Here is a 13,592-nt window from a genome sequence, read left to right on the forward strand (position 1 = left end):
ATACGGTTTTCGCCACGAAAGATCCACCATTGACATACTCAGTCTCTTAACTCATACCATCCATCAATCAATTGATCTTTTTGGAGAAACTCATGCAGTAGCTCTTGATATCTCTAAAGCTTTCGACAGAGTATGGCACCGTTCCCTGCTGTCCAAACTCCCTTGCTATGGACTAACGTCTTTTGTTCCTTTGATTTCTTCTTATCTTAGTGACAGGAAAATAAGAGTAAAAGTAGATGATGTATATTCGAATTCCACTCAATTAACGCCGGCGTGCCGCAGGGATCAGTTTTGGCGCCAACCCTATTTCTGGTTCATATTAATGATCTCTTATCTGTCACTCACAATTCCATTCACTCATATGCAGATGACTCAACACTACATAGTTCATTCACACTCAGACACCCATTTACAAAGTCTAATATTTCTACCTCTCAACTCAGTACAGCCATCTCCATAAATCAAGATCTATCTACAATCAGTGAATGGGGACAAAACAACCTTGTCTCTTTTAATGCTAGTAAAACTAAATAATATACAGTTTACTAATAGACAGATATTGCCAGATTCGTACATTACCTTCAGTGCTACTAATATTCCCATCTCCAAAAGTATTGAAATTCTTGGTGTCTCACTTAACAGTGCCTTGAGCTGGACCTCTCATGTCAGATCACTTGCTAAAACCGCCTCAAAGAAACTTGGATTATTGTACAGAGTCCGTAACTTCTTCGCTGATGAGCAGTTAGCTATAATTTATAAGAGTCATGTGCGCTCTCAGCTTGAATATTGCTCACCCTTGTGGAATGGTTGTGGAGAGGTTGCATTAAGACAACTAGACAAAATTCAGAATAAAGCTGTTAGAATCATTAACAACCCTGCCATTACATATAAACTACCTCCCCTGCAAGTAAGAAGGAATGTTGCCTCCCTTGCATTATTTTACAGATATTTTTTTGGCAAATGCTCAGACGAAGTTGCATCCATGGTGCCACCTCTCTATGCCTTCCCTCGTGCTACACGGGCATCTGGTAGCACTCATGACTGGAATGTCACTCAACCATATTGCAGAACTTCTGCCTATCAGAATTCTTTCATTCCCCGAACTGCATCTCTCTGGAACTCGCTTCCCCAGAGTTGTTTTCCTCCAAATTTCAACCCACAACTGTTCAAGTCTAATTGTTACAGATATTTTATGAACAGAGGACACCAGTAATCTGGTTTATGGATTATTTTTTTTTACCCATTTGTTTTTCCTTCCTTTGTTCTGTTATTTATAAAAAAAAAAAAAAAAATCAGACTGTGTGAGGTAGGTAACTGAGACATGTCTGAGTCTGCGATAGTGTTGTCGGGAGAGGATGTAAGAGCCATGTTCGAGGGCTGAGATGATGTATCAGGAGACATTGAGGAATTTATGTCCTTGCTCGCAGTCAGTAAAGGAATGATCTCTGTATTCTCAGATGATGATAGTGGTGGTTTGGGCTGGGTTGGACTTTTTGGTAGTGATAGGGACAGAGGTAATTGAAGGACTGATTTGAGCGTAAGAACAGGACGGGGACATTCCATACTGTAAACCGGGAATCCAGAAATGTCTATACTACCACAAGCAGGTAATAATGCAATGGAGTGTTGTGCCATGGTGGAGAAACCAATAAGGGCATCTGCAGGATACTGCAAGTCATTAGTGACATGAAATTCAATGGGGATAGGGGGCAAATCTCTGTGGAGTTTGACTTCAAGGGTGACTCTTCCCTTAACCTTAAACTCTGAGCCGTTGACACCACATAGGCGAATGTTTGGTGGTTCTAGGAAACTGACGTGGTTGTGATGTCGATGAATAATTTGTAAGAAATTTTCGGAGATGAGATTTACTATAGATCCTGTGTCCAAGAAGAATGACGTTGGTATGTCATGACTGCTGCCGAGAATGACTAAACCTGAGGATGTTATGGGACCTACATGGCGGATGGGGAGTTGGGTGTCTGGTTCTACGTGATATTGGTCGAATACGGGCGCGGCGCTTCCCCCGACTGTGGGCGGTTGAGGTAACGACATTCCTCAGTGGTGTGAGTCGTGCTTGATTTGTGGTATTTGCAGTGTGGATGACGTGAGCGGGAAGGCGTACGCTGTCTGGTTTGGGAGTGAGGACGTCTGTATGTACGGTCGCAACTGGATGCTCGATGTCCAGGATAACCACAGTACCAGCAAAGAATCGAAGATTGTCTGTTCCGTCGGGTGCTAGATTGATCACGACCTGCAGTAGGAGAGCGATGTGTGGCAGGTCTGCCGCGTGTGGTGGGACGGGAGCGAGATTGGTCTGGGGTAGTGGAGGTGTGACAGACTGAGGAGACCAAGGGTTGGGTGGTGCCCTGACGCGTGTAGTTCGAATCTGTTCTTTCATGAATGGCTTTAGTGACCTGAATAATTTTATTTCCTGGATTGAAACCGATTTCCAAGGCTAGCTCTCGCTGTTTAGGAGTAAGCCAGTGAAGGAATCTGAGGTAACCAATTAAGTCAGCAAAGTTGGTGAGTGAAAGCATTGGAACACCATTCTTGTCTTCTAACCATTTTGTGCCTACCAGTAATTGGAGCATCTCACTACTAGTTGCTTTCATGGCGGCGGCAGCTTCGCGGAGCTTGGCATATTGCGCTGGGACGCGCAAGTCCTCATCTAGTTGGTTTAGGAGATTAATGAATCCCATGAGAGATGCGGTATTTGAATGCTGGCAACAAAGGCTGATGAGTTCCGTACGAAAATCAGCAAAGGTACGAATGCTATCGAAATGTCCTGCACGGATCGCGGATCCGATGTCCGATTTGCCGTGGTGCAAGCGACCGAGGAGGTAAGCTACTTTGAGTGATTCCTCGGTTATTTGTCTATTGTGTATTTCTGTTTCGACTTCTCTGAGGAAATCATAGACAGACCAAGTTGGGTCCTGGCCGGTAAATTTGGGACGATTGGCATCGTCGAGATAGATAGACTGTGGAGGGTTGGCCATGGCTGGAAGTGTAGAAGTGGCGGCAGGAGTGGTGTGGGAGAGAGAGAAGGTAGTGGCAGTTAAGGGCGAGCAAGACGGGGTATGGAGGGAGGCAGGAGAGGGAACGACAGGGGAAGGAGTAGAGGAAGAAGAAGGGAGAGTAGAGGCAGGAGTAGAGGAGGAGGTAACTGGATTTACAAGTGTAGGACGGGTCGTAAGTGATTCTGCTGGAAGTGAAACGGGAGTCTCAGGTACAGGGCGGTGGTACTCTTTGCCACTTCGTAAATGAGTGATTGGGTTAGAGTCGGCAGACGGGGTATGATCAAGTGATGTTTCTGGGTCGAGAGGGCTAGCGTTAAGCGGTTGACGCGGAAAGTATGACATGTAATGCGGCAATGGAAGATGAAAGGATGAAGATGGATACGTAGGTGGAAATGTATAAATAACAATGAGAGAATGGAATACACGAGTAGGTGTGAAAATGAATGAAGGTGCGGGGATGGATGGTTTAAATAAAATGCGAAGGATGAGATGGAGTATAAATAACGTAGGTGAAGATGAAAACGGGGTAATGGAAATGAGATGGAATATTTACAATAACCAATCTGTGGAGAAAATCGAGGATAATCTCTATAGAAGGAAAGATATACTATAGTTACACATTAGAAACGGGAGTGTCGAGATGTATGACGTGCAGGGGTGGCTGGGCGTAGCTGGGCTGGGGCGGGGCGGGGAGGGGCGGGGCGAGGCGAGGCGGGGCGGCGGTGGAGAGACAGCTGGGTGGAGAGGAGAAGAGACGCCGCGATGAATCACCGGCAGGGAGTGGCGGTCTTAGGAGGCTCCGTAATGCAGACCAGATGCGGGCGACAGCAGAGGCCGGTGGTGGGTGGTGAGGGCAGATGTCAGCGCAAGGCAGGTGTAGAGCTGGTGAGTTGCAAATGCAGAGAATGGTGGTGGGCAGGCAGCGGGCAGACAGTGATAAGTGGCACCGTGGGGGCAGGAGCTATGATGAGTTCAAAACAGGTGCTGGGAACAGGTGCAACAGGTGCGTAGGTCGGCGACGGTGACACGTGCGGTCAGGAACAAGGCGTGTGGGTGGGGTTGTTTGAGAGGTGAGCACTGGTGAGAAAAATTGTACACTTGGAAAGCACAGCCAGGTATTACACCACTAGAGGCACGGAGGAGGGGCGAGGCTGGCAGATGCGAGACGTCGTGTATCTTGTTGTATCACTAAATATCCAAGGAGGCGGTCAGAATCTGATGGTTCGAAACACCGCTGCTACCAAATGTAACTTGCAATACTTTGGTAATAGAAACTCCGTGTACAAACAGCTAGATAAGGAGTTTATTACAAGCTCACAGTAAAATAGTCTGCCCGTCTCGGCTGTCTGCTATCAACTGATGCAATAACGCCGTCTTCAGGCGTGGGAAAGTGTGCTGACCTAGCAAGTTTAGTGGGGGCATGTATGCATTGGGGGGGGGGACATATATACATCGGGGGTAGACATATTGTGGAGGGGGTACATGAGTACGTTTAAGTACTTGGGTAGTGTGATGAGTAAGGATGGAGGTTTGGAGGGTGAAGTGCTTGAAAGGGTACAGCAGGGAAGAAAGGTTGCTGGTTCTTTGAAAGCAGTGATAAGAAACAGGGAAGTGAGCATGGAAGTGAAAAAGTTACTACATGACAGTATTGTGATACCAACTCTAACGTATGGAAGTGAAGCTTGGACGTTGTTGGAAGGACACAAGTCAAGAGTGAGAGCAGTGGAAATGAGTTATTTAAGAGGAGCCTGTGGAGTCACATGGAGAGACAGGCTGACGAATGAGGATATAAAGGAGTGTTGTGGTGTGGATGTGGATGTGATAGGAAGCTTTTTGAGGAACACACTGTGGTGGTTTGGCCATGTGGAGAGGATGGAGGGTGAAAGACTGACGATGAGAGTGTATGTGAGTGAGGTGGAGGGGGGAAGAGGGAGGGGGAGGCCGAGGATGAGATGGAGGGATGGGGTGGAGAGGTATATGAGAGAGGGGGGTGTGAGTTGGGAGCAGGGCAGTGAAATGGCGGGGGACAGGGCGACTTGGAGGCGATTTGTTTGTGGCCACCCCAAACGGGATTGAGGCGTCTGGCAATAGGTAGATAGACAAAGAATGGAAAGCTAACCGTTACCTGGAATGAAGAACTAAAATTATACAACCTGAAATACAACAACAGTGAAGTCACAACAGAATCTTACAGTACACAAACAAGTTTATTATCACCTGAAAAGTTACAACATATGAAAATACAATTATATCTTACCTGTAAGGATAACTGTAAACATGGGATATAAACTGTTTTCACTGGGAAAAAAAAAAAAACTAAGGGAATAGTACTCACTCACAACGCTGTGCACAGGGGAATGCTTAACACTAAATACACCAAGTATACTGTACCAGACTGCAGTTGTTTACATCTACCAACACAACGGCGCCAACCACAGTCACAACTGATTGCCACAAACTGCTTAAATCTAGTCACAAAAACGTTCTTACATTACTGTTCATACCACAACAATTACACTGAACTGCTGTATCACTCCAAAATAAAGCTCAGTTCGAACAAAGACAAGTCAAAACATTACAAAATTCCACTCAGCCTACATCAGCTCGAACAAAGAAATCAAAACAAAACAAAGTTCCACTCAGTTCCGAATGGTTATACTGGGCATAAACTGTTCTTACCGGCGAAACAATATACAGTTAATACTTACCCAGTCGTAGCTCTAAATTTACACAGGGTAATACTGTTCACTTCCACGAGAACAATAACCACCCACCGCAGTCACCATATCTGGCGCCAAACGTGGATACACAAACACAACCAGACAGAGCTTTTCACACTTAAAACACAGCAAAAACTCCAGCATACACTGGACTTTCACACCTTTCACTGGAATAATACTTCCAAGACACTTGGAAACACAGATGCACTATCTGTACACGGAATAATCACTCAAATTGTGTAAAAACTGGTGGGTGAGAGTGGATACGACCTTCAGCAGCGGGGAAGGAGGCAGGGAGAGAGTCAGACAGAGAATGCAAATTAACATATATATCTTTTCCATATAAAGTAGATGCTAATTCAGATATTCCTACAGGCGCCCCCCTTCTCTCATTCTCTCGTTCTCTCTGTCTCTCTCTATATCTATCTATCAACTTATCTTTCATCTATCTGTGTACAGGTGAAGGCCAGGGACGCTGATGAGGTGGACAGGAATGGCTTGGTGTACAGTATAGGTGGCAATGGTGTGCACGACCTGCCCTCTGATCACGCCTTCTTCTCCATCAACCCACACACGGGCGATCTGATGCAGCTGAGGGTAAGCCACACACACACACACACACACACACACTCACACACACACACACACACACACACACACACACACACACACACACGGGCGATCTGATGCAGCTGAGGGTAAGCCACACACACACACACACACACACACACACACACACACACACACACACACACACACACACATTCACACAGATATATAGATAGATAAATAGATGGATAGTTTATTGGCCGCAGATTTACATGATGCGTTTACATAAAAAAATAAATACAGAAGCTTAAATTTACACACACACACACACACACACACACACACACACACACACACACACGTCTTCATGCATGCACACACACAAGCACATACATACGTTCATTCGCTACATACATGCGTTCTCTCTCTCTCTCTCTCTCTCTCTCTCTCTCTCTCTCTCTCTCTCAGTGGTATTCACAGTCATATATAATATTCCCAGTTCACTGATATTCACAACTAAATCCATCGAGCCATGTGTAAAATTAGAGACATTTATTACATACATATTTCCAGGGGGACAGGGCGACATGGAAACGATTTGTTTGTGGCCCCCTTTACGGGCTTAAGGCGTCTGGCAATAGATAGATAGATAGATAGATAGATATTTCCAATCAGCATAATTTCAAGTCTCTTACATTCCCAGTCATTTATATGCCCAATCACCGAGATTCACAGTTATTTATATTTTCTGTCTATCTATTGCCAGACGCCTTAATCCCTAAGTGGTGGCCACAAACAAATCGCCTCCATGTCGACCTCTCCCCCGCCATTTCACTGCCCTGCTCCCAGCCCAACCCCCCTCTCTCATATACCTCTCCACTCCATCCCTCCATCTCATCATTAACAATTCAAATTACTTATACTCCCAATCAGTCTCCTTCACAATCAGATGCATTCACAATCAGATTTTTTCATAAATCACATTACGATCAATTACGTTCACTGAAATAATAAAATGAGTGACGTAATATACCACATATATTTACAAGGAAGGTCAAAGCAGTTCCCTTCTGTCCCAGTTGTTTACAGTTTACAGTCAAGAAGCATCTGGATTTACAAGGAGAAACAGACAGACAAATGGGGACGTAAAGGAGCGTTGTGTTAGTGGTGTGGGTGTGAGTGAGAGCTTTGAGAGAAGAATTTTGAGATGGTTTGGTCAAATGGAGAGGATGGAGAATGAGAGACTGACTAGGAGTGTGAGTGAGGTGAAGGGGAAGAGGCAGAATGGGAGACCGATTGAGATGAAGGGATGGGGTGGTAAGAGAGAGAGAGAGAGATGAAAGTGAAGAAGGAAAAGGAGAAACAGGTGGTAGAAGGGAGAGGAGAAGGAAGAACAGAGAACGATAAGAGCAAGAGGAGAAGATGAAAAGGAAGAAACGAAAATGAAGACATATACGAAGTAGATAAAGCATGTGGAGGAGTGATGTTAATATAAAGCCAGTAATGAGTAGTAAAAGAGAGGGGAGAGGCAGGAAGAGGAGAAAAGAGGAAACAAAAGCAAAGAACAGGAGAATAAATGCGAGAGAACAAATAACAAAAGTAGAGAACAGTAAGCGAAGAGAAACCGAAGGCCATAAGAAACAAAAGATGATATGAAGAAAAATAAATAAAGCTAAAAGGAAATATGTGAGAAGGATAATAGTCAAGCAAATCTCATCTTAAATGTCAGGACCAACATGCCTAGCCCCGGGCTTCTACGTACCTCATGGAACAACTTAGGATTGGATGATGGATGGATGGATGAAAATCAGAAACAGGGCAAATTCTGGTGGGGGGGAATTATCGAAAAATTAGACAATAAAAATTGAATTAAAAAATGTAGAGACAAATCCATGGGCTGAAGAACAGAAAAAAAAAAAAAAAACGGGAAAATTTGATACAGAAGGGAAAAACAGGAAAATTTTGGAGGAAAAGGATGAAGAAAAACTGTGAAAGTAATGGGAAGGAAAGGATAGGAACTGAGAACAAGAGGAGGAGGGTGTGGGTCGACTAGCCAATACTAAGCCCATCCACCACCATGAATACACAATTAGCTCAATTTATGGGTGGAGGAAGGGTAGGAGGGAGAGGGAGGAGGGCGAGAGGAAGAAGGAAGGGAGACAGGGAAAAGAGAGGGAGAGGAAGAAGGAAGGGAGACAGGGAAAAGAGAGGGAGAGGAAGAAGGAAGGGAGACAGGGAAAAGAGAGGGAGAGGAAGAAGGAAGGGAGACAGGGAAAAGAGAGGGAGAGGAAGAAGGAAGGGAGACAGGGAAAAGAGGAGGAGAGGAAGAAGGAAGGGAGACAGGGAAAAGAGGGGGAGAGGAAGAAGGAAGGGAGACAGGGAAAAGAGAGGGAGAGGAAGAAGGAAGGGAGACAGGGAAAAGAGAGGGAGAGGAAGAAGGAAGGGAGACAGGGAAAAGAGGAGGAGAGGAAGAAGGAAGGGAGACAGAGAAAAGAGGGGGAGAGGAAGAAGGAAGGGAGACAGGGAAAAGAGAGGGAGAGGAAGAAGGAAGGGAGACAGGGAAAAGAGAGGGAGAGGAAGAAGGAAGGGAGACAGGGAAAAGAGAGGGAGAGGAATGAAGGGGAGAGGAAGAAGGAGGAGGAGGAGAGTGAAATGACAGGGAAAAAGTAGAAGGGAGAGAGAGGAAGAGGAGGAGGAGGGGAAGTGAGAGGGAAAGGAATTAAGGGGGAGAGGGAGACGAGAGAAAGAGGAGGAGGAGAAAGGGATGGAGAGAGGAGTGAGGATAAGACGAGGAAGGGAAGAAGCAGGGGAGAGGGAATGAGAGAGAGAGATTGAGGAATGAATACAAAAGAACAAAAAGGAAAGCAAACAGCAACAGACCGTTTGATCCTTTCGTGGCTGTATGGTATAGGGAAGGTTATAACTGACAAAACTATTATATCAACCAAAGACAAGGACAGAAATGCAGGAGGGCTCCCTCCCCCACCCACCTAACCCTACAGCCAAAGTCGGCAGGAAATAGTGAGAAGGACCACCATGCACCATAGAAAAGCTGAGTGAGGGGAACGAAGAGAGGATGATGAATGACGGGGGAGAGGAAGAAGGGGACTGGAGAATGAGGGGAAGAAATAAAAAGAGGAGGAAACGGAAGGTGGTGTTGGAGGAAGGGAAGAAGGGGGTTTTGGAGGAAAGACGAATGATGGAAGAGAGAGGAGGAATCGAGGGAAAAAGGGAGAGGTTGAGGAAGGGAGGTGAAGGGGAAGAGGAGGGCATGAGAAAGGGGAAAGGAAGTATTGAAGGAAAAAGAGGAAGGGAAGAAGAGGGAAGAAAGAGGTAAAAAAGAAGAGGAGAGACGAGGAGTGATGTTAAGGCTCTGCTCTCCACGTTATTCTTCACGTCCATCCACATCACATCACAAACATCACATTTCTTCTCGGTACGTACTCCCTTGGCCAAACTCTGGTTACCATCTCATTCTGTCAAGTTTTTCTGGTTCTTTGGACTCCACCTCACTCCACCTTGGTATGGGAAGGGTCGACTCTAGATGATGATGATGATGATGATGATGATGGTGGTGGTGGTGGTGGTGGTGATATTGATGATGATGATGATGGTGGTGGTGGTGGTGGTGGTGGTGGTGGTGATAGTAGTGATGATGATGATGATGATGATGCACCACTCAGTCCAGTCACTCTTATCAATGTTTTACTTTCTCTTTTCATCAGTTTTTCATCACGTTTTCTATTTGTTCATTATTTCTTTTCCTATGTTAGTATTCTCTCACTGCCATCCCTCACATTACTACACTGTCTCCCACACTCACTCCTAAGATTTATTACCTCTTTCCAAAATAGTTTCATAGATTTTGATATAATTCGTCTTTCATCTTAAGCCATCATTTTATCTTTACTCCATTTTTTATTTTCTATACACATTTCATACTGTCAATAAACTCTTGCCTCCTTCCATCACCTGTTTCTTGCATCAACTCTAATCACATCCTTCTTCTTTCTTCAACTGCTTTTTCAATCTTTACATTCCACCGAACCCTAATTTAGTTGCAAGGCCGTTTTTACTCTAACTTGGCCCAGATTTTCGTCCTTACCAGCTTCTTACCCCTATCTTAGTGACAAAGATAATGCTACGGCTCTACATCCATAGCACTTCTTCGTGACTAGCATCATACTCTAGCGTTAACCTGCATTCAAGATGGGGAGGTTTCAATTTTAGGCCAAGTTAGAGCAAAAGGAGTATAGCAGATTTCTTTGCAACTTCATATACAGCTTTAGCAATCCTACCCAAACACTACATGCAGTTTTTTTTAATGCAAGAAAGAAGGAACCAAAGGCCAGGAGCGCGCAAAATTGTTCCCTCCGAGAAAAACAAAAACAAGATAACAGAGCCAAACAAATATCGTAAAACCTCAATAAAATAGACTTTGATGGATACCTTTTTGTATTTAGAAGTGTGTGTGTGTGTGTGTGTGTGTGTGTGTGTGTGTGTGTGTGTGTGTGTGGTGGTAGTGGTGGTAGCATAGTCACATACACCCCATCCCTCCCTCCTCGCTACACCGCTGCATTTGTTACAGTTGTTGTGTTTTTTGTGTTTTCAGGCAGTGGACCGTGACCCCCCCTCTGGCCGCAGTGTGTGGAAGGTGAAGGTGCAGGTGAGGGACGGCCAGCGAGTGTCCCCCTCCCTTGCCGCAGCCGCAACCAGGGCCAACCGCCGCCCACGCGTACCCCAAACACACCCAACCCACACCCAAACACGCCCAAACCCCGCCACAGCACGGCACGCCCAAGGCCCTCCATACACCTTAGATGATTCAAAGTCGGGGGTGAATCATAGATGGGCTAATGATGAATCCAATATGGAGTACGTGGATGATTCCGGCCTCGTCTCTCGACCACGTCTGGATCACGCCCAAGATTCCGATTCTGATACCAAACCTTCCCTAGCCAGCCTTGTCCAGGCCCAGGACCCTTCTAATATCCCCTACGTCCAAATGTCTGATGCTGCTTATTCTCAAGATTCAGGTAAATCCCAACCCAGAATCTCTTACGCCCAAATTCCCGTCTCCACCCAACTTCAGCCCGCCCACTCCCATAATTCCAACCCACCCCGACCCATCACCACCCCGCCCAAACACAGGCACGCCCAACAAACCAAGTCACCCATGTCCCTGCCTTGTCGAGCTGCCAGTCACCCCGGGCCTCTTACCACCAATCACACACACAATCAGAGCCAATCATGTCCCGAGAATGGCACTCCCAGGCGAGCCAGTCCTCAGAGCTCCAATCAGACTGTGAATCCAGGAGGGTCTGAACATCCAGCCCCCTGTCAGAGTAGGAAGGTGATAAAATGCCAGAGTGTCAGTGAGAGTAAACCCAGCGAGATGCCTGATCAGAATTTCCAATCTCTTAATCCGTCTCCCAAATCGTCCATCCCTGTTCACAGCCACATGCATAATTTTGACCCCGAAACGACTGCTGATAGAGAACTTGCAAATCCTGAAGCGCCTGTGATGGGCTGGTACTTCCGGGCCGATAATCCCAATCAACATGCAGAAGATCTCGACCAAACGATCAAGGCTTTAGAGACGGGGTCAGGGGGGTTCAGACGCCTCCCCCAGAACCCCAGAGATCGATTGGCTTTGTCCGTGAAACCCCAGAGGGTAGAGGAAGGCAACACTCCGGCTGGGGAAGACCACAAACAGGAAGACCAATATCTATCCCAGACATTTGATCTGAGCACAGTAAAAAGGTGGAACTTTCTTCATCCAGTCTCTACCTCTTCTTTTTCCTCCTCCTCCTCCTCCGCTTTGATACAGAACACAGGGAAGGGAGGAGGGAAGGAGGGGAGATTGAGTGCAGAGAGAGCTCAAGGAATCTCAAAAATTAAAGCCGGAGAAGAAGCACAAGAAGAGAGGGCGATTCATGAGGAAGCAGGAACGAGAGAAGGAGAGGGAGGCATCAACCGCAGAAAATATTCCCGGCACGATAAAAGTGAAGGCAAGAGTTTAAGCCAGTGGCGGATGCTAAGAACGAGGGGAGAATTTACGGCGAGAAACAGAAAAGCGTCCGAGAGGAAGAAGTTACGAGACAAGAATCAACGTCTTAAAGGGGAGGCTGCCTCAGAGAGAAGACGCGAAGCCCCCAGTGGTAAGTCGGTGGAAGGGAGGCAGAGAGATGTGGTCATACAGCCTCTCACAGGTGGACACTTGAAACCCAAAACTTATACAAGCCGGAGTTGGTTTGGGGAAGAGGAGAGAAGGAACCATGAAACTGCCCTCGCCAACTCTGATCCACACCCACTCCATCCATCCAGACAGTCAGACAGCCACCCACACACCCTGCACACAGAAAACCACTCGAATCTTCCTCAAACAGATACATACTCAGACCAAGGTCATCCACGAAGTCCTCCACATCTGCCCCACCCAAATACCCACACCCGTCCATCCCACCCACACTCACCTCGCCTGCACATCAGCCTGGGTAAAGCATGGACTAAAACCAGACCACACTTACCGACTCGCAAGGCCCGTCAGTCAGTTGACTTCAAACGCAAACTTTTGTCCGTTGGCAAGAAAATGAGATTAACCCAATCCAAACTTAGACAACTGAATTTAGGGATCAAAACAAGCGAGCAGGATTATACCTCACCAAGTCCAGTGGATTTAGAAGTCAAAACAAGCGAGAGATTGAGTTCGGGTTGGCGTTCCCTGACAGTGAACGAAGGTAAACAAACAAGAAGGATATTAGACGTGAAGCCGACGTTTGGGGGAGCGTTGTATTTTGAGAGAGGAGGAAATGGAAGAAGGAAATTGAAAGAGGCTGGAAGAGGAGGAGCAGAGGGAGGAGAAAAAGAAGATAAAGTGCAAGACATTAGAGCAGAATTGGTGAAAGTTAAACCCGGAGTAAAGAAAAGGGACAGGAAAAGAGAAGCAGTAATAGAAGGAAAACTAAACGAGGCAGAAAGATCAGAGCGAGAAGGAATGACGCAAGGAGGAAAATCTGATAAAACAGCTGCCAAAGAGAAACAGGTGAAGCTGAAAGACAAGGAAGGAAGTAAACCAAAAGGTAAAGTAAAAGAAGAATCAAGTGAACTGACAGATGGAGCTGAAAAAACCGTATCAGGTAACACCATAGCGAAACGTGAAGTACACCAGCCAGCACGTGACCAACAAAGTGTAAACAAGCGACCACGTGACAGCCCAGACATAAACAACAGACCACGTGACAGCTTGAACATAAACAATAGGCCACGTGACAGCCTGAACATAAACAATAGGCCACGTAACAGC

At 46.1% G+C, this 13,592-nt stretch overlaps 1 protein-coding gene across 1 annotated transcript in view; it reads left to right on the plus strand.

Annotated features, from left to right (window-relative positions):
• The window catches only part of LOC145391921 (uncharacterized), a 216,960-nt gene that overhangs the window by 124,594 nt on the left and 78,774 nt on the right, over positions 1-13,592 (plus strand). Inside the window, exons 5-7 of the mRNA XM_080266412.1 lie at positions 6,197-6,334; positions 10,899-13,026; positions 13,426-13,592. The exon at positions 13,426-13,592 is cut by the window's right edge and continues 208 nt beyond it. Coding sequence (XP_080122538.1) covers positions 6,197-6,334; positions 10,899-13,026; positions 13,426-13,592 — 2,433 coding nt within the window. The remainder of the gene's footprint in view (positions 1-6,196; positions 6,335-10,898; positions 13,027-13,425) is intronic.

Source organism: Coenobita brevimanus, chromosome 20 (assembly GCF_032717465.1).
Source record: "Coenobita brevimanus isolate Jiangsu-jjx chromosome 20, ASM3271746v2, whole genome shotgun sequence".
Classification (NCBI taxonomy): domain Eukaryota; kingdom Metazoa; phylum Arthropoda; class Malacostraca; order Decapoda; family Coenobitidae; genus Coenobita; species Coenobita brevimanus.